Here is a 20,996-nt window from a genome sequence, read left to right as displayed (position 1 = left end):
AAGAAAAGGGCAGAGAAATAACAAACTCTTCTGACTTTGTCACAACTCTGGTTTTGCTGGCAGAGATGCGACTGTTAGAAGAAACTATGCCCAAAACTTTGAGGGTGATAAACTGAGTCTGCCATGATATAATCTCAGGAAGTTGGTTAGCATTGCCCATACCATTCGACACTCATTATATTGAAAGCAGAAATAAAATGATAGCATACCATATAAAACCATCATTTGCTTTTGGAAAATCTATCTTGGTTGCTGTGAATGATTTAATCCTCCGCTATGCTTTTTTCTGTATTTCATTAAATTCTACTGCTTTGGAATTTCATGGTTTCTTGTTCAGATACAACTGGATCCTCTGAAACAAGTTTCTGCTTGCCTTCGTGTCTTTGGAAGAAAAACATTTAAAAAAAAAGAAAAAGGTTAGAGGTGACTGTTAAAGTAGTTACCATAATGCCATTGCTTAAGATCAAAGTGAAAGGAATATTGGAGTAGGTGGAATACTAATGTTGTACCACATTTTAAAGTACGGTTCCATGTAATTCCAGACATACATCCCCCAAGGAACAATATCCCTCCCCCGCCCGAGACTACTGAAGAGTAAAAATATTTAAATTACTAAAAGTAGTGACTGAAGGATATGCAGCACTCCTATTTGAGCAACATTAGGTGAAATTAGAGTATACAGAAGGTTTGCTGTTATCCCTGTGCAACAGTCAATGTCTGTTGCCTAGTACAAAAGGAGCAAGAGGAGAAATTGGGCCAGTGTTGCTGTTTTGAAAATACTGATAGTGAAGGGTCTGGAAAGAAGGTTGGGTTTTGATTTAAAAAGAGAAAAAAAGAGAAGAAAAACGTCTGACCAAGCAGACAACTTGGGATTCCATGGTAAATTCTGAACCTTACTTTGGCTTGACTTTTTTTTCCTAAGAGAAATGTATCACCAATATATTAATAGATACCTAGCAACCATCACAACTAGCTGAGAATGAAAAGGATAAACCAATTTAGTGAGCATCTTGGTATTTGTATATTGTATCCTGCAATATTTATTCTAAATACTGTGATTTTAATCAGGTTCCCTTATCGCTCAAGAAATAAATTATTTTGACCAAAAAGTCCTGTTCCTAATAAATGAATCAGTCACATGTTTGCGTGTCCTAATAACATAATTCCAACATTGCTTCATAGTCTTCCAGCAGGACAGAAGGATTATTCAGATTTGATGTTTTTCATAAAAAACAGTAGCAGGAAAATATGACAGATTATTTCCTTGTAATTGAGAAAAATTATTAAAATGTCAACACCCACTATCTCTTTAGCAGGTGCAATTGTTGTCAGTTCACTTGAGTCTTACCTCTCCTTTCTACATAAGAAAGCCAGACGTGCCAGGACTGCAAGACCAACTATTCCAAATACACAGCCAAGAAGAATTACTTGTTTGATATCTGAAAAAAAAAAAAGAGAGATCAACAAAACAGTAAATCTTTAAAAGCCCAACATTTTAGCATTAAAATTTTGAAGCTGCCTCTGCTGCTTAATGCTCTATGTAAAAGATGGCAAAAGCAACTGCTCTGATGTGGGTATGGTGAACTGTATCAGGCAGTATGAACATGCTAGCAGCATCAATTTAATTCTGCAACTGCATAATAAAGAAACATGGAAGACAGAAGGAAACCAGATATGAAACAATTTTGAAAAACAAGTCTCCTATTGCTTTCTTAGTCTACTAAAAAGTGGCAGGTTAGCAGTTGTGTCCCTTTCCTACTGATGTAGGCCACCGCTAGCAGGATGTTGTATGGCCACAGTGAGAAATAGCAGCTAATGATACCACAGAGGTGCAGCATCTAGAGTGAACTGTCCGGGAGAAACAGTGCTTCCCCAATTACGTAGTTTAGGAAAAATACCTGCTGGAATACCACCACTGAAAAACTGCAGGTCCCCGTGTGAGCAATCTATGTCCCAGGTTCAGTGACAATGGGTCAAAGGGGTAGTTCCTTGGTTCTGAGACACTGTAGTGTCCTAAGGTCAAAGCAAATTCAATGCTCTGCCCTTCTTCTGCACCCAGTAATAGCACCATATGCATGTATCAGGGAGCACATAGCCTATCTAGAAATAGATGAGCAGCGGTGCATCTGGGCTGCATTTTTGCCAGCCTTTCCTATCATCGCCTTGTCACGCCTGCAGGAAGAACTGCCCAAACTGCAGCTTAGCACACTGATGGCAGAGCAATGCAGCAGCCACTTCTGTGATGCTAGAATAGATAATTTGGTTTTTAATGTGTTTTATACTGAAGTTTAAGGAAAGAAGTAGGATGCATATGCTGTTTCACAGCCACTGGTCCTTCATCCAATAACTTCCATACAAGGCTCAAAAATGTCTGCTTGGTTTACACACACCTCACAGGCAGGTACCCTGTCTCTGCCAAGTGGTGAGAACCCACCATTGTCCTGGGTAGTTTGGTCCAGTGGTGATTTGCCTCTGTTGTGAAATCTTTGTGTTTAGTTTATAATCTCAGGCTATAGTTCTTGATTTTAATATGTTTTGCAGCCAGTCTCCTGGAAATGATAGACACACAACAATTCCAGAGTAAAAATACCTAAATGTTTTTTGCATCCTTTTGTGAAAAAAAAGCACTGAAGACTAACATGATTTCTGAGAAAATTTCCACAAAGAACTGTATTTACTTATACCCTGAACCTGGAAAATGAAACCTAGAAGTAAGGGGTGTGGGGGGGAACCCAAAGCAAAGGAAAAAACAAGAGACCAATAAAACTGATTGCGCTTAACACCATCAAATTATTGTTGACCACAAACAGAATATATGTGTATATATTGCTAAGATTTTATAATTTTTTAACTGGATTTTACTAAATTCTCCTTTTTGCTTTGGCTGGATGGTTTCTTTTTCTTCCTCTGTGTGATACTCTGCGAAGGGAGGTTGCTGTGGTACTGGCAAGACTTGCAGTGGGATTGTAATTAGAAGCATAGCAAAATAATTATTAGCAGAGGATTCCATGGAAACTTTAATTCAAGGAAGCAAAACTCAAATGCAACAATATGCAGGCCCAAGCACATGATTTGTGTATGAAATTTCAAGTACAGCGATAGATTTTTCAAAATAACCAGTGTTCAGTTTTCTTTTTGTTTCCACTTCTCTTCCTATCTGTTTTTCATAGTCCTCATGCCTTTTTTTTTTTTTAACTGTTCCAGCTATTTGAAAAATCAAAGCAATCAGCAACTAAAAAATGGTGATTTGCAATAGAGAGCTTGAATTTGACGTGCCACGAGACTGATGTGCAGCAAGTGTAACGGGCACAGCCCTATGAAGAAGTACTCCTGGAAGCAGAGAATGAGAAGAGGGCTGGGCTCTATGTCCTTCACCAGCATGAAAGAAATAATTTGAAAAAGTGTGTTTTAACACTTTGTGCTGAAAGTAAAAATGTGACCACTGATCACAGTGGCTAGGTCAGCGGTCACCCATTCTGGCATCCAGAAATTTGGAACTGCTGTATGGTAATTTTGTCGGTGTTTTCCTGACATCGAGAAATCCCTCTGTCACAGGGATTGATAAAATGGTTGTCAGTGAAACAGCAGCATGCTGCTGTGTGAAGAGGAAGAGTGAAGAAACCTGATTTCAATAGCAACAGATTTGAACAACACAAAGACCTTTTTTGTACTTATGCTGAATTCAGAAACACCACAAGGAAAACTAGCACAGGATTTCAACTGTGGCTTAGACCAAGGCCAAAAATGCGGGTATGCCGGAAATTTCCACTAAATGATGAAAAGCAAGTACTAGCTGTCCATGCTATAAAAATACTAAAGGTTTAGATATAAGTGAGAGGAACTTTGGACAATTTTGCATATCTTCCCTCGAGACGCTTGCACCTGTCAATAAAATAATCTTCTCAGGCAGAGACTGATATCCAGCGGCATATCAAAAGGAGGAACAAGGTTAGAATGAGTGCCAGTGTTAAGGCACAGCAGTAAAAAATGAATGAAAAACTATGAGTGCAATTTGTATTTTATATTGTCTTGATCAGTTATCAGTATTATCATCCATATACTGCTACGATGGGCAGCACTGCCATACTCCAACTTCACGAGGCTAAGAAAAATCAGCATTATTTGGCTTCCATTACAAATTAACTACTCCCTCAAATCAATCAGATCAATAAAATTTTTCCACACCTTGTTGTTCTTTGTCATCGTTCGGGAAACTATGATCTGGAAAACATGACGGTTTTTGTTTGCTTGTCCACAGTGCTGCAGCATGTCTCCTTCATTCTAAACACAGTTAATCTCTGTGTATCTTCCGACTCCTTCCCTCCAATCCCTCAGGGCTGGCTCTTTGCCCCCCCTTTCTTCAGTGTAAATGTCAGCATCCAGTTTGCTTATTGAGACTGACTGGCTTCTATCCAGTATGTATGTGGTTGGTGGCAGCGATGGAAAAATGTTCTTAGCTCTCAGCTTAGCAAAATGTTTTGCCACTGACTTTTAAAGATCTGGCCTTACTTTGCAGAGATTTCACTCTTCTCAGGCTTTTGACAGACAATCTGTTATTACTGTGAACTATGAAGCATGCTAAATTATCTGCTAAACTACTGAATCTTTCACTTACTCAACAATTAAATAAAGTACTCCATATGCTTTGCCCTACTGTTTTAAACATAAATATCTTGAAATACCTCTAGTTTCTCTCTTTCTAAAATAGCATCACTACTGAGATTGCCCCCTGTGAGCACAGTCAGGTGCGTGTTGATTACTAACAAGGGCTGGTCCAGGAAAACATTCCTAAAATGTTCACTCATCTATTTAAAATTAAATAACATTCCCTGTTCTGTATGTGCAACTGCTCAATAATTATTTTTCATGCTGAAGTCCACAGTCTGCTGCCTAAACTCACTGCGGTTCCTCTCACAAATATCACTAGATGTGCAGAACTGTGTTGGAATTAAACATGCATGCCTGGAGAGGCTGATGAGATGTGCCAGCCAGCCAGAGATTCATTGCTGATGTGTTGCGCACTTTCCCCATTTTTTTGGAAGGTGCTCAGTATGGAGACTCTGTTGATATGAGTTATTTTATGAGTACTTTCAGGAACAATTAACTCGACATTTAAAGTGCTTCAACATGCCATGTGGCCTTACATCACCCTGGTGCTTTGAAACACTGCCATCTCGAGGACATTTTGAGCGTACGTGGCATATGAATAACAGTTAAAACCATCAGAAAATACTGGGCAGTTTCCTGTCAATCGTAGAGACACCCTAACTGCTACTAAATCCAACAATCCCAGGCTAATTGATAAACTAATAACAGTGACAGAAGAGGGGTAATACATTTCTGTTATTTATACTAAATATTATTACACCATTCATAACGTTTTTACTGCTACAGAATAATACGTTATGTTTGGAGATAACATAATCCTTTCCAACAAGAGTGGAAGCTTTCAATAATCATGGGCCACATCTGCTCTCGAATCACAGAGTTGCAGAACAGCCATAGGGGGAAGGGAAGCCTAATTCCCCTGTTCAAGCAGGGTTACCCACAGTCAGTTGGACAGGACCTCTTCCTGACAGCTTTTGAGTATCTCCAGGGAGGGAGACTCCACCACCTCCCTGGGTAACCTGTGCCAGTGCATGGTCACACTCAGTGAAAAAGCATTTCCCAGTGTTCAGGTGGAACTGACTGTGTTGCAGTTTGTGCACGCTGCCTCTGGTCCCTGGGTACCAGTGGAAAGAGCCTGGCTCCATCCTCTTTGCACCTTCCCTGCAAGTATTCATACACCTTGATAGGATCCTCCCTTTAACTTTCCCCAAGCCTTCTCTTCTCCAGGCTGAGCAGTTCAAGCTCTCTCAGCCTCTCCTCAAAGGAGAGATGCACCAGTTCCCTAATCATCTCTATGGCCCTTCGTTCAACTCTATCCAGCATGTCCACTTCTCTCTCATGCAGAGGAACACAGCGCTAGATGCATTACTGCAGGTGTGGTCTCACCAGTGGCGAGCCGAGAGGAAGGATTGCTTCCCTCGACTCACTGGCAATACTTGCAGCCTGGGACACCATGAACCTTCTGTTCTGCAAGGGCTTGCTGCCAGTTTGCGTTCAACTAGGTGTCCACAGGGCCCTGAGGTACTTTTCAGTAAAGTTTCTCTTAACACTCCCATTTTATAATGTGCGACTTCATAACCCACCCCTCAGATTGCTCAGACTGAATATACATTTGCCCCAGTTAGTTGCAAAGAAAATTAAAACTCTATGAGTGATGACGGAATGAAGGATGACAATAAATTGGGGATTGTGCTGTAAGTTATAGTTGTGAAATCACTCGGTCTATGTGGACACTAAAGGATCTCAATAAGCTCTAATTCTTTAAGTGTATGCATAGATTATGTCTTTATAAATCTGCTAAAAGAACGTTGCATTTATGTAAGAAAATTACATTCAAATAATGTTGTAAATAAGGAGTCTTTCTGTAGCCTACATATTTTTGTTTTACAGGATTGTTTTTAGGTAAGCACTACGCTTCCCTGGTTTTGTAAGGCTGTTTGATTTTAGGTCATAAAGAAGCATGCCTACCAGTTCATTTCAACCAAACCTACAGAAAGGGAAGCATGTAGCCCTGAACCATTAGAAAGAATAGATACAAAAACTAAGTAAATAAATAAACAAATCCACCATAGAACACCTGTTATTTAGATGTATTCTTTCTAGGGAACTCTCATCCAATGTCTTCCCAAGCAGAGGAAGTTGCTTTTGTCAAAGGCCATCATCGTATACTGAAATGACCTTGTTCATAGTAATGATTTTTCAGCATTTTGTCAATTTGTAACATTTAAAAAGGAACAGACCTGTTCTCAGGATGCAACTGGGTGTGTCTCCAGACCAGGCCCCCGTCACTTGGCAAATTCTTTCCCTTGACCCAGTGAGTTCATAGCCCTGATTGCATACGAAACTGATGGTTGAGCCCAGCAGGTAGTTAGTTCCATTCTTTCTTCCGTTGGTTGGATGATCCAGCCAGCCACAAGAGATAACTAGCAAGAGAGACATATATGGTTCAAGTATTTCGAATTTGGACAAACAAATCCCCAGTGCAATGATTCAAAGGGCGTTTTAGGGCCAACTTGTGGAAAGACAAGTGGATGTTTAGGCTAACTGAAAGACAACTCTTTGATTTTCTATTTTATTTCTATTTCTAAGTCTGTAGAAGACAGGTGAAAACATAAAAAATTAAGATCAGGGTTCTACACAGCGGTGTAGTAGAAGAATACATAGAAAAAAGCCTATTTTGTGCTTGCCTAAGTATCTTACCAGTAGACACTTTTTCTGATACAAGGGCAATTCCTCACGATAAGAGTGTTTACAGATGCACAAACCTACAGCTGAACAATGCTGCCTCGAACACTGTCAACTATTTAAATGCCTTGCGGAAAGAACTGTAGTGATGGATGCTTTGTGGAATGCTGTATCACCTGGCTCTAGATTTTCTACCAGCAGCTTGTGATTCTGATGAGATAGTCTTGTGGAAGTTCCCACTTCAAGGCTTCTTGTTGTCAGGACATCAAATCTGCAGAACGGGTCAGAGTCACACAGCAAGACCATCTCTTTCACCAGGGGGTCAGCAGGGTCTTCGTAAGGAAAGAACACAGGCAGAAAGGAAGAATTGTGCTTTTCCCCATAAAAGAAATTGTTCAGTAAGAACTCTGTGTCGTAAGTAAAGAGAGAAGTTTCATTTTCAACAGCCCCTGGGGAGACAGAGAGAGAGATTAACACGTAACATTGTCTACAGATCTATACCACCTTCTGCTACTAATCTGAGTGTAAACGTAGAGATCTATGAAGCCCTACAGCTTCCTTCCACTCAAGACTATTTTCATTTTCATCCTAATTTTGCACTAAACTGTTTGGTTAACCTAGTGTTTGATCAGTAACTTAAAATTACATTCAAGTAATTGTCTAGCTATGATTTTACTTAGAGATGGGTTTATATACCTGCTGGCAAAACAGCAATAAAGTAGTACCTCAGACAGAGCTAGCTAAACCCAACCTTGCAAACCACACAAATCCCAACCCACCGTGTCCCTAAATTTATCATGTCTGCCACACCCCTGCTTTTTGTTTTCCCTCTGCTAAATGAGAAACTTCCTGAAGTAGGAGCAGAGAGACTTTTCAGTATGCTTTGAATCCTGAAGTGCAGCTACGCTATGCCTGACACAGACATCAAATCAAATGGTAGGCAGAGGGTATTTTGCATCATGCTTCTGGCCTATTTCCTGACCTGATGTCAGGAGGAATGCTGACCAGCCTGATGCTGCAGGCTAGATATAGCAGCCTAGTCACTCTCATTAAATGAAAGCAGCCATTCTTTTACACACACGCACGCAAGCACATGCATGCACATGCACTTGTTTTTAAAGGGACGACTATTAAATTGTGATTTAATGATTTTTTAAATTGTCAGCACAGTGCTTGATAGAAACATTGCTAATATTCTGGAAAAATCAGATAGCTGGCTGTCACTATACGTAGTGATAAAATCAATAACATTTTAGTCCTCTAATGCTGTATTCAGCTGACCGTAGACGATGGCATTCTGAAAGTGTAAGCTGTGAAATACGAGCTCTGCCTCTTGATAGAACAGAGTGCAGGATGCTCCATTGTGGTTCTGTCTTCAATGATACAGCTAGGTTCTTTACCCACTTGGGTGTAGGAAGCCATATTTCTTTTATTCCCTTCTCTTTCCCCAGTTTAGGTTGCTTAGCACAGACTTCATTTGCTAATCTGTAAATCACAAGCTGGTTTGAATTTATAAAGAAAATGTAGTAATAGACCGGAGGAATTACTTACAGTTAGCTCCAAACTCAAATAGCTGCTGGGGACTTGCAAGAACTGACATCGTAGTTTTATTCTTGAAAGTATAGTCATCCTCTGTATTGCCATTCATTACCCCAAAGAGACCCTGTGTGTGATTCATAAACTTCTCAGGGAGCAGAACTGTCACGGTCAGAAATCCTTTGCTTCCCCTTATTTCCACACCAGACCCAGAAGAGAACATCACTGTGATGTTTTGATCAGCTGCAGAATGGAGAAAGAGACCTACAACAATGAGAGAAAGAGGAAAAGACAGCTAATCATCCACAGTGAACATATTGTTGTGGTACCAGTTTTAATCATTTTTTCATAATGCTTTTCCTCCCTTCCACTCTGGGCTACAGTCTGAGAAACTTACGTAAAAGGAGGCCACACCTTCATACCTGTAACAGCAGTAAGATGGCTACTACAGAGTAGTAGCAAAAAAAGGTCCACAGTTGATATAAGCTGCACTGCCTTCTGCCAGTGTCCCAGAGCAGAAGCTTTAAGGTACTAGATGATTGCATCAACGAGTGGCTGTGAGTTGAAAGCACTGCTGTCAGCAGTGGTCACAGGATTCCTCTGCTTCTCAATTGTCTCATCGGGACATCCCTAATACAGCTTCTTCTCCAGGCTACATCACTGTCCTGTTTTTTTTTTTCCTTCCTGCATCTCTCTGCCTCTGGAGTTCCTTGTCAATGTAGCCTTCCCCTCTGCTCTTCGCTACCTTTTCCAGCCATGTGAGAAATACTAATTGCTAGCCACAGAAAACTTCATCTGCTGCGTGGGAGACTTACTGATAAAAAAAACTAGTAACGTTTAGAGCATTTGTCAAATTATAATGAAGACTAATCAAATGATCACACCCCTGGAGGAAACAGTCAACTTTGCATAGTCTTTTCAGCAGAAGAATAGAGGAGTAAGATCTGACTGATCAAGGGATCTCCAGATAGGTGAATGTGAAATTTGGTTATATTTTAGTATTTATTTTGCTTATATTTCACTACATTTCTTTTTTTTTTAATAGGTTTCATTGCATTAGATGCAGTAAGCTCAAGGCAGAACAGGGAGCAAGGAGTTTTTAATTCCATTCATGCTCCACAGGATAACAAGGAAAACCACTGCTCCACAAGCCACCAGAAGAGAACATAGAAAACATTGAAGCCACCTATTAAAACCTTTCACTGTCATATCCAGGATTGCATGCCATCCCTTCGTAATCCTCTCACATTCCAGGAAGTTCATGCAACCACCAGTGTTGGTAAAGGTTGTCACTTACGTTATTTGGACATTCTGGGAGAGGAGAACGTGCCACAGTACAGTCTACTGGCAAATCAGATGACAACCTCTTCCTGGACATCACATAGGTGTTTCCAGTTACAGCTAGGCTAGCTGGCTGTAATGCTGACGAGAATCAGGAAGGTTGCAGATTCTGATGTGCTCACCTGAACCACGACTCCTTGCTACACCTCTCCATGGGAACACAGTTAGTCATGGTGTGCTTCTCTGTAGCATGTTTGATCTGTGGCTATTTGGAAAGACATTGGTAGGCCATAATTCTGATGGCTATATTCCTGCCCATATTGTAGCTTTCATCAGTCTCAAAGGCCAGGGGAATCCATGCACTGGGCTAGTATAAAGACAGAGCCAGGTAGGCAAATCGGATGGAAAGGACATTCTCCCCCAGGCTTTCAATTTTATTTCTTTCACCGAGGCCTATTCCAACTGTGTACTGCTACTGATTCTGCCTCAATCTGGCAGAAATTGAACAAAATTATGTAATGAAAAAGTAAATTCTGATGAGCTGGGACATTGGCTGTCCTTTCTTTCAGTTGCATTAACTTTTGCAGTGACCTGCAGCCCGTTTCACAAAAGGACACTGAAACGAGTCAAAACCATGCAACTAGAGATATTTTAAACTGTACATGGGCTCCATTGGAATAGAATAGCTTACAAGGCTGATATTTGTAACTAACCTTTCAGGTCCATCCAATTTTGCTCAGAGAAGCTGATGGCCTTGTGGTTCAACAGGACCTCCAGATTCAAATTCTCTGAGTAGCGTACTTCAATCACATCAGAATTGTTCTCCTGCATGGCCACTGCAGACAAGCCTGTCACCTGAGCCCCAGTTCCTTCCAAATAAAAAAACCAAGGAAATATTAAAGGTTATAACAATACAAAACAAACCAAACAAAACCCAACAAATCAAGCAACCTCATAAGCTATCGTCATCTCCTCTTCCTCTGTTACCAACTTACCATTGGGAAAGTGTACCTGTTGTGCCCTCCCTTGCACTCTTAGGGATGTGAGATCGGATTCTACCAATGTGTATTCTCCTTGGCCTTTGAACGTGAAATTCAGACCATCAAACGTGAAGAAATGAGGATCCCCGAAAGCAGATGCTGTTTTTAAAATAGAAAGAGAGATAAGAACCCAAAACCGCTACCTGTTACTCCTCTCCTTAAGTTCATGAGAAAAAAAGTCTCATTGCAGTGATATAAAGAATGGCATTTATCTACCTGAACTTGTGCAAGGCCTTTGACACAGTCCCCCACCACATCCTTATCTCTAAATTGGAGAGATGTGGATTTGACAGGTGGACCATCCAATGGATAAGAAACTGGTTGAAACAACACAGACAAAGGGTGGAGGTCAATTAGTCTGTGTCCAGGTGGAGGCCACTGACAAGCCGGGTCCCCCAGGGGTCTGTCTTGGGACCAGTGCTCTTCAACATCTTTATCAATGACATGGATGATGGAATTGAGTGCACCCTCAGCAAGTCTGGGGATGACACCATGCTGAGTGGTGTGGTTGACACAACAGAAGGAAAGGAAGCCATCCAGAGGCTGGAAAGGCGGGCCTGAGCGAACCTAATGAGGTTCAACACTGTGAAGTGTAAAGGGTTGCACTTGGGCCAGAAGAATCCGACATAGATACAGACTGGGAGAAAAGCTCCTGGAGAGCAGCCCTGCTGAGAAGGACCTGGGTGTCTTGGTGCAAGGGCCAGGAACAAGAAATTCCCTTGTCAACGGTCAAACTTCCACATTTGATATAAGAAACATTTTTCAACATTGAGCTGTCATTAACCATCCCTAAACATCTTATTTCTGAGAAAGTACTCACTAGTGATAGGAAGTCACGGACATGGACTACTAAACTTCAGCTATTCAGGTTCCAGGGCTTAAAGCAATACTCAACAGCAGAAAATCTTGCAGGACAATTAAAACCCACATACAGATTGTGGCACCGGTAGATCAATAGAAAGCTTCTACAGAGAATTTCCATGGGACACCGTACACTCACCGTTGTCAACTGACATACATACATAGATACATACACAGATACATACACAAATATTCTAAAAGCCAAGGCTGTACGAAAAAGCTGCACTGCACAACAGAATTCTGAAGCCCTTACCAGCTTGAGGTGGGCGGTAAGTCCTGCAATCACTGGAGGGCCGCCTTTTCATATAGATGTGGCAATTATCAGACCACAGGCAGCAGTAATAGAAGCTGATGACATCATAAAGCCAATGGGAAAAGCCAGGTATCCGGGGAGGCTTCATGAAAGGTGGTGAACCCCAGTCATGGCCCCGATCAGGCGTGCTGCCTCCCGTGGAGTCATGCGTGAGGATCTGCGTCCCTGTGGAGTCATAGCAACACTGCTGTCCTGCTGCATACCGGGGACTGGTTGAGAAAATCAGCGAGAAGAAAGTCATCATTCAGCCCTGTGAAGGGATCTGGAGAGAGTCCAGAGAAGGGCTACAAAGATAATTAAGGGCCTGGAGCATCTCCCCTATGAGGAGCATCTGAGCAAGCTGGGACTGTTCAGGCTAGAGAAAAGACGACTAAGGGGGGGACCTTATTAATGTTTATAAATATCTTAAGTATGGGATGCAGGGGGAATCAGCCAGCCCCTTTTCTCTGTGGAGACAGGACAAGGGGCAATGGCTGCAAGTTGGAGCACAGAAAGTTCCGCACCAACATGTGGAAGAACTTTTTCACGGTGAGGGTGACAGAGCCGTGGAATAGGCTGCCTGGGGAGGTGGTGGAGTCTCCTTCTCTGGAGATATTCAAGACCCGTCTGGATGCATATCTGTGCAATATGAGCTGGGGAGCTGCTTTGGCGGGTGGGGTTGGACCCGATGATCTCTCAAGGTCCCTTCTAACCCCTATGATTCTATGATTCGTATTTAGCTGTTACCTATTGCTTTTCTATGGATATAGCTAAATGCTTTGTTTGTCGAGATTTATATCATGTCCAGAAATGACACCTCGCTGGTGAATTTGGCCCCTCATCCTCCTCTGTTCTTATAAATTAGACCTGATTGGGGTAAGGAGGCAGGGTTTTTTAACCAAGGCAGTAAGGAATTTCTGTGGGCCTTACAGGTATACATAGTATTCTTTAAAATTGTTCTGACAAAGTGTGCAAAGAGTAACTTGTTGAACTTAAGTAGATCAATACAGGAAACAGGCCTAATCAAATCTCTTTTACACATTTGTGTTGTTTAGGTATCCTAAAATTTAGCACGGTGCAGTTAATTATTTATTAAATCTAAGGTCCTCACGTCAGCAGCAAGAATCAATACGTGAATAGGAGGGGAAAAAATGGCTGCCATGAACCTGAGAGTTTAGAGTCCAGAGACCTTTGTGATTTCTGAAACACTGCTATGTCTGAGATGGAACAAGTCATTAAAAAAAAATGCAGTTAAAAAAAATAACCTTTACCTGGCTTGAATGGCTCTTACACAATGCACGGCACCGGGGTGGTAAGTACACACACTCCCTTTCTCAATGTCACAGCCATAGTCTGTCTGAAAAAGATCAATCCTCATGCTTAATGCTGCTATTTCTCCATTGTCCTTTCTATTTTTACATCCTCTCCCCACACGTTGTTTTTGAACTTTTTTCTGCAGCTGTATGTTGAGTACCACAGAATGAATTTAACAGTTCAGTGATTGGAGCAACATGTTAGTGTAACTAGAGCATTTTGCAGTCTGTTACAACAGACACTGAAGAACAGATGCAGCTAGATGGGAAAGTCCATGACAAAATCAATTCACACCAGACTAAACTTAACTTTCATCCCATGTTCTTAGACGGGCAGGGCAGTAGATGTAATTTTTTTTCCCATTATATGATTTTGACTGTATCATTTAAAATGAGCGTCACCACCTGAGCTTCATAACCAGGAAAAGATCATAGCAAAGTTACCTAACTTTTTTTTTTTTTAATATGCATAAATGCACTGTCTCTATTTGGTATCGTAAATAGGAGAGGAAGTTACCGTATCTGCTCCTTAGATCAGTACTGTAAGCAAAAGCCTAGACTTGACAGCAATTGATTTCTTAGCTTTTGTTTGTTTCTTGCCAATAGTGAAGCTGAGGAGGAGGAAGGAAGCAGGAGATGGAAATAATGGACTACGGCTGTAGACTTGAACTCTGAAGTAAAACGTGGAAGGGTTTGCACCAAATTACGATATACTAGGCAGAAATGTGGCCTAAGTCTTCGCGCATGGGATACTGCCTACAAACGCAGACTGCCATCTCGTGGCATCTTGAAGCAATCATCCCTGTTCCCAGCTCCACAGAGCTCACTGTCCCCCCCACCCCCCCCGAGAGTTTTCCGTCTACTGCTGGATCCACTGTATTAATTCCCTCTTTAAAGGTGATTTTCATCTGCTGCCCTAGAGGCACTTTTTCATTATCCTACCTGGATAAGCTGTATCGGCCTCTACCATTTAGCATGGTACCTGTGCAAATTTAAATACAATTTCATTTCCTTACAATGACATTTAGAGAGGGAACAAAGGTGTGTGGGGAGTATGGCATTCCCTAAGCTTCTACTTGGAACCGTAATAAGCCAGAGGGATTGATTAACTTACATGGAACCTGCCAGTGTCAGCTCTTGCCTGTGCCAAGGTGCAAGGACAATCTGTAATTTCTTCCATGAAGTTCGGAAGCTTCTCCTCCTTTCTGTCCCATTCTATACATTTTGCAGTTGCCCATGCATTTGAGTCATTTCTGAAGTCTTTCCCAAGGTGCCAAGCCAGTGCATGCTCTGAGCTCCAGACTGACGGAATGTTGCTGGTAAAAAGAGCCAAAAAATAGATTTGATGGATGAGCAAGCACCATTTGGACAGTAACACTTTGTCTTAACCACTAACTGTAACTACAAAGAGTCTTTCAACTTGCAGTTTCTTATTTTATTACAAAGGTCACTACTTTCTTTTACCCGCAAAAAGTGTCAGCAAATCAAAATTTTCCTAATTCAGAAGGCAGCACGACAGCATGCAGCAAGTATGCAATAATGGGAAAACATTTTAGCATTTGTGATTCTGGCTTATAAGGATCTTTCTAGAGACTTGTGTTCTATTCGTGCCTTTCCACATGTAGTTCAGTTTAGACCAGAACAAAGAATTTCTGCATTCTCTAATAAAAACTAACCCTGTGCCGCCACAGTACCAGGCCTGATTGCAACAGAGAGAGAAAAACCATCTAGAATCCTTGAAGTATTTCCAAGGCTACTCCGCTCTCCAACCCTGAAAAAATATCACACGTGAAGTTGAACTAAAATAATACTCTAGAAACATAAAGATGACCCTTCTGTGAGTAGCAACTCCGAAATGTTAAAAAGGTTCTGATGTTAGTTATATGTTCTAACACTGAGGAGGTGGTATTTATACCTTCACAGTAGCTATACATCAAAAACCTGCAGACATGTGAAAGTGCTGTGGTATGAAGGAATATCTATCCAAGCTCAGAATACCTATGGCGCACTTACAGAGAGGTAAATCATTGAAAATTGTGGGGAAATATACAGTGACATAAAAAAGAAGCGGGCATAAAATTTGTAGGAACGCGAAGGCCTGCATGTAAAATATTAGAAAAAATAAATGCAGGGGGAGGCCTGTGGCTGCACTGACAAAAGTTCCACAATGAGGACCTCCTCCACAGTTGTGACAAAAGAAATCAGCAGGTCCTAGTATCCCAAGAGTACTGAGTTTGTCTGGAGCGGAGTAATTTTCTTCATAGCAGCCTGTGCAGTGCCATATTTTAGATCTGTGACTGAAACAGCACTGACAACACACCAACATTTGAGCTGTTGCCAAACAGTGCTCATGCAGCATCAAGGTCTTCTCTGTTTCTCACACTGGTCCCCAGGGAGTAGGATAGCAGCTGGCAAGAGGCAAAGAGGGAACACAGCCACGACAGCTGACCCAAATCGACCAAAGGTATATTCCATGCTACAGGCCATCACGCTCAACAATAGAACTGCAGGGGAGCTTTACCAAAGCAGCCCTTACTGGGTAACTGCCTAGGCATCAAGCTGCTTGGGGGAGGTGGTGAACCACAAATGCTGTGGCGTACTTGCCTCTGCCCATCAGTATAGTTGCTGGGTATAATTCTCAGAATTCCAAAGTCCCATGTACTGTAATTGCCTTCAGCCGGTTCAGGAATGAAAGAAAATCTCTCAGTATTGGGGATTTCTCTTGCCAAAGTATAAAGATATTTCCATTCAGCCAACCACTTTTCCGAGTAACTGTCACCTGTCACACAGAGCAATAAAATAATGTTGGACACTGTTACAACACAACTGAAATCAGATGTCTGTAAAAGAAGAGAAAAAGCTGATGTTATTGTCACAAGTTAGTTACACTTGCAGACCTCTTCCTGAGGCCTCAGTGAAAGTGATCGCATGCTGTGCAGAGCTCTGCATGTGTTACACATGTGATGACTTCGTGTGAGCAGGTAAGAAAAGTGTCACTTTACCTGTTTCCTGGTATCCCCAGACTTCTATGTTGATGTGGGTTGCTGCAAGTGCCTGGTGTGTCCAGGTAAGAGTTAAGTTTCCATCAGTGTCAGGAGTGCCATAGTATTGCCATTTTGTTTCATTTACCAAGGTACATTTTTCTCCATCTGAAACTTTGCTGTGATGTACTGCATTAGAGAAAAGAATAAAAAGATTAATGACATTTCTGCTTTGCAGAGCTCTGAAAAGGTGCCCTGATTATTTAAGATTTAGCAGTGTTTCCCCTGTCTGTGTTTTCTAACAGGATGCACAATATAAAAAGAGTAAGCTGAAGCTGAGAGAATGCGTCCCTTACTAATGTCTGTAGCCCTTAGATTACAACACCAGGATGCAGCTATTTTCGGATAGAAGTAGCTACAAAAAAGGAACTGCTTCAGTCAACCTCATTTTTAAGCAGGACTTCTTATGAGTTAATGCTCCTGCACAGCAACAGAACTCAATTGCTGAGAATGTTCATCTCAAAATACAAAATAACACCAGAATTACATTTCTGAGGACAAACAACCTGTTAAGAAAGAAGAAAAGTGATCAAAAGGAAAAAGCTTGTTTGAGCTTGCATCCATGCAGCAAGAAGACAGAAAGAAGAGGGATACTGTAGATTTAAGTAAGTAACCTGATAACCAAGTTCCAGAGTACAGAAAGGTCACGCCATCATCTGTAGAAACATCCAAAGGGATGAAACCAGTCTCATACAGCAATGGGGAGATGCAGTGGGCCTTTCCATCCTTAGCAACATAGCCACTAGTTTTGATTGTCTGCTTGAACCTGTTGTTAAAAATATTTTTCAGTGTCACCATCGAGGGAAGGAAATTTCTGGATGCCTCAGTTCCATTTCCTTAAGTAACCCGCTGTCATGCGTAGACCATTCCAAGTCCCAGGGCTGTTCTACTTGCAGCAGCAAATATAAACTGTAAAAAAATCATCATTTGTACTTTGTGCTAATTACACCAGCGTCAATTCCACTGTGTGCTGCACAAAAACACAGCAATATGCAAACCTTAGATTTACTATTCATTACTGGGCGAGGGGGCAGCACAAATACATTAGTGAGAAATAACAAAAGGACAGAAGGAAATATCATGATGGTGATAATACAGGAGAACAGGATCACAGAATAGCTAACACTGACCACGATATGCACGCACTGCAAACTTCTGGTTCTGCAGGGTATTTTTTGCTGGTAAGTCCTGTGAATACAACAAAAGCAATTTCATGCTCTCGTAGAATTTCTGTTGTAAAAATTAACTCCTAACTCATTGCTTGTCATTTAACCATCTGCTTCCAGATAGGCTCTTGCCTAGTTGAGGTATAATCCCACCCGTGACTCTTCAGGATTGATGTATGGTGACTCCATAGCTACTCCAAGTACAGCAGGGAGCCAGGGCCTGCCAGTATCTTTACTTGTTGGCACTGAAGTTTGTATCGGTTATGATGATGCAACTGTGCAGGTAATTCAAAGTACAGAGTTGTGTTTTACAAAATGAATGTCTTAAAAGTTTTCCTGGCGAAGAGCTAAAAACTTCAACAGGTGCTGCTACTGCTATCCAAGATGGGAAGGACTCAAAAATCTCACTCAGAACCTTTTGTGGAAAGAACGTCAGGACACTGGAGTCAGTAAAATTCAGTGTACTGTATTGCATGCATGACACACATACCTAAGTGTGATGCAGGCTGACACACTTATGATATACAGCTTTGTCTTACAGGAAAAAAAGATACGATGTCCTACCTACATTTCCTTCTCATTGCTTTCTCATTCATTCTAAGACAAGAATACTTCTCCTCCACAAAATGGAAATGCTAGAAAAACATTGACAACACAGGGCCCTGAAAGGAAGCCTGTGTAGAAGTACAAACAACATGCATCTTTGAGGGTGAGGGATTCTGGCATCTGGCAGCTTTACAAAGTAAATTTTCACTCCTGTATAGACAAGACTTGTTTTGTGGTAATTACCTATCATCGGAAAGTGAGATTAGGAAGGTTCACCTCCCTTTGGTAGAGAAATATAAAATCACAGCCTACCTGCACGTTACCACTGAAGAGGCACTAAGAGATGTATTTTCAATCAAAAAGTCTTTGCCTCCCATCAGAGATCCTGAGTATGGAGAAACTTGAAGACAAAATTCTTTATAATCAGAACAGCAAATCCCCAAGGACTGGCACGTCACCTGGCAAGAACAGGTTCCAAGCAGCTCCCCACATCGGTATGAGCAGGAGTCTTGAGCTCCTTGGTAAAGGAAGGAAAAAAACCCAACAGTGTGAAAAATGCTATGGAACTCTTCCAGATGTACAGAAGTACGTGATATAAAGGACTACTATAAATAAGTGAAGTAGGCCGGTTAGTTTAAGAATGTATCTAGGTGAAGGCTGTAATCACCTGCATATTAAGGCTGCTCCATTTTGAATAGAAAAATACACCTATTTACCTCCCTAGCCAGTACAAACATCAAACTAACATCAGAAACAAAGTGTGCTCTGAAATTAGATTATTAATAGCTACTGAGATGTCTGTCTTTTGTGCATTTTATTCAAGTCTAACCTTAACCATTAGACTCGGTAGCTGTTAAGATGACTAGTTATACGGATAGATGGCTAACCCCTTGGCTTAGGTCTGACTGAGGTCTAACTAAGTAGACCACGAGTAATTACTGGACATGACATGAAAGACTGCTCAACACAATTACAACAGTGGGAAGTTGACAGACATGGAAGGAACAGCTGGATTTCACAAATAGGCAAGGGGGAGTTAGGTGAGATGGACAAGCTGCACAGACAACTGGAAGCACTAAGGACCTTTTGGGGAGCAGAATTGTACAAGGGCAACACTGCTTGAGTACCCATATCAGTAATACCAAGCGATGCTGAGACGACCCCAGCAGTATCAGAAATTCTATCCATTTGGATACGGATTTAGCAAAATTTGGGCCAATGATGAAAAAGTGATTAGGGGTGGGCTCTTATTTGGGAGGACACAAGCAAAAGGAAGGGAGGTGTCAGGGAGGATGGTGAGAACAAGCTCCAGAAAACTGACCGAAGGGAACATAAAAGGAGCCAGACCCACATAAATCAGCTGCTGGTCAGTACTGAACCCTGCACCTGACCACTGCAGCTATTTTAGTAAATCCTGTTGCTACTTTCCGTATCACCTTGCACACAGCACATGCCATAATTTTAAGTGAACTGCAGAATGAACTAACCAGTCAGTAGAAGGAAAGACTGCATTTGGAAAGACCCAAGGTCTGAGCTATTGATCATGCAAGGGACTTGGGATCTGGGCTTAGCTGCGGGGCTTGGGGTCGGGGCAAATTTAAAGCCTATGCTGGCATGCAAAGTATCTGTAGGATGAAGAGATCACAAAAAGGAAAAGGTAGTAAAACATCTATGGGTTTTTCACTCTCTGCTGGCCTTCCTCCTTTATCCTGGGATAATATGTAGACATGTGGCAAGAAAGAACAGGAATGGCAGCAAGTCAGAAATACAAGTCAGCCTTCATTCTATACTAGAAAATCCACCTGTGATGGAGGTAGAAATACTTGTTCAATACAGGGAGCTAGACAGTTCTTCTGTGTCTTTAAAAATATATACTGTATTCTCCAGATTGTCTGTTTACTTACAGAAAAACTCCACTGTCCTAATGGCAACTACAGAGCAAACGGCTGAAAATGACACCATGCTGGTAAAAAACAGCTTGTGTGCCTTTGCTTTAGCTTGTACAAGGGGTACCGGTAATTCATTACCAAGGGGTGTATTCTGAAGTTCAGAAGTCAAAAAGTTTGTAGTTACAAGCAGGAGAATTTTTTAAAGTTACTCACCTGCATTCCACAGAGCAGCAAGGATGAAGAAAATAAATAAAGAAACATCTATGCCAATGAATTTCATATTTTGTCCAGATGATTCAGGATGGCAGACTGCAATAGCCTTGGTGTCTGTCCGGGAAAAGCCTTTTATAGAAACACGTGTCCAGAAATAAACAAGATTCTTACTGTTCAAAGGTTTGTCATAAATTACCAGAGCAAAACAAATTAAAGATGCTCCTTTTCAGAGGTCATCGTTGATTCAAGAAAAGATAGAGGGGGTAGGGAGGTAGTTAGTAGAAGTCCTACACATAATTGTAATAGCTACATCTTTCTAAAATTGAAGGAGATGTATGTTGGTTTTACAAGCATTTCTGTTCCAAAGTTCAAGACCATGGGGCCACTGGCACAAGGTGTTCATTGGAGGAATTAAAACCAGTTATCAGCAAGAACAACAATAAAGAACAGATGCTGACAGTGCAGTTCTGTTCAGGAGATGAGACATCGAGAAAGCATGCTTACTACACAGTATGTGCCAGCATG

General features: G+C 41.4%; 1 protein-coding gene across 1 annotated transcript; it reads right to left on the bottom strand.

The window, feature by feature from the left end:
• Nucleotides 1-296: 296 nt before the first annotated feature.
• SUSD2 (sushi domain containing 2) lies at nucleotides 297-20,538 on the bottom strand (the record flags this gene model as incomplete). The annotated part of the gene is made up of 15 exons (XM_084272036.1): nucleotides 297-381; nucleotides 1,349-1,439; nucleotides 6,849-7,031; nucleotides 7,470-7,742; nucleotides 8,845-9,093; nucleotides 10,824-10,979; nucleotides 11,106-11,249; nucleotides 12,265-12,533; nucleotides 13,575-13,660; nucleotides 14,731-14,932; nucleotides 16,221-16,395; nucleotides 16,619-16,786; nucleotides 17,272-17,423; nucleotides 18,682-18,886; nucleotides 20,472-20,538. 15 exons carry the CDS (start codon nucleotides 20,536-20,538, stop codon nucleotides 297-299), a joined length of 2,505 nt encoding a protein of 834 aa, XP_084128162.1.
• Between the last annotated feature and the right edge of the window lie 458 nt (nucleotides 20,539-20,996).

Source organism: Gallinula chloropus (assembly GCF_964237585.1).
Source record: "Gallinula chloropus genome assembly, chromosome: 17".
Classification (NCBI taxonomy): Eukaryota; Metazoa; Chordata; class Aves; order Gruiformes; family Rallidae; genus Gallinula; species Gallinula chloropus.
This window is presented reverse-complemented; position numbering and strand designations above follow the sequence as displayed.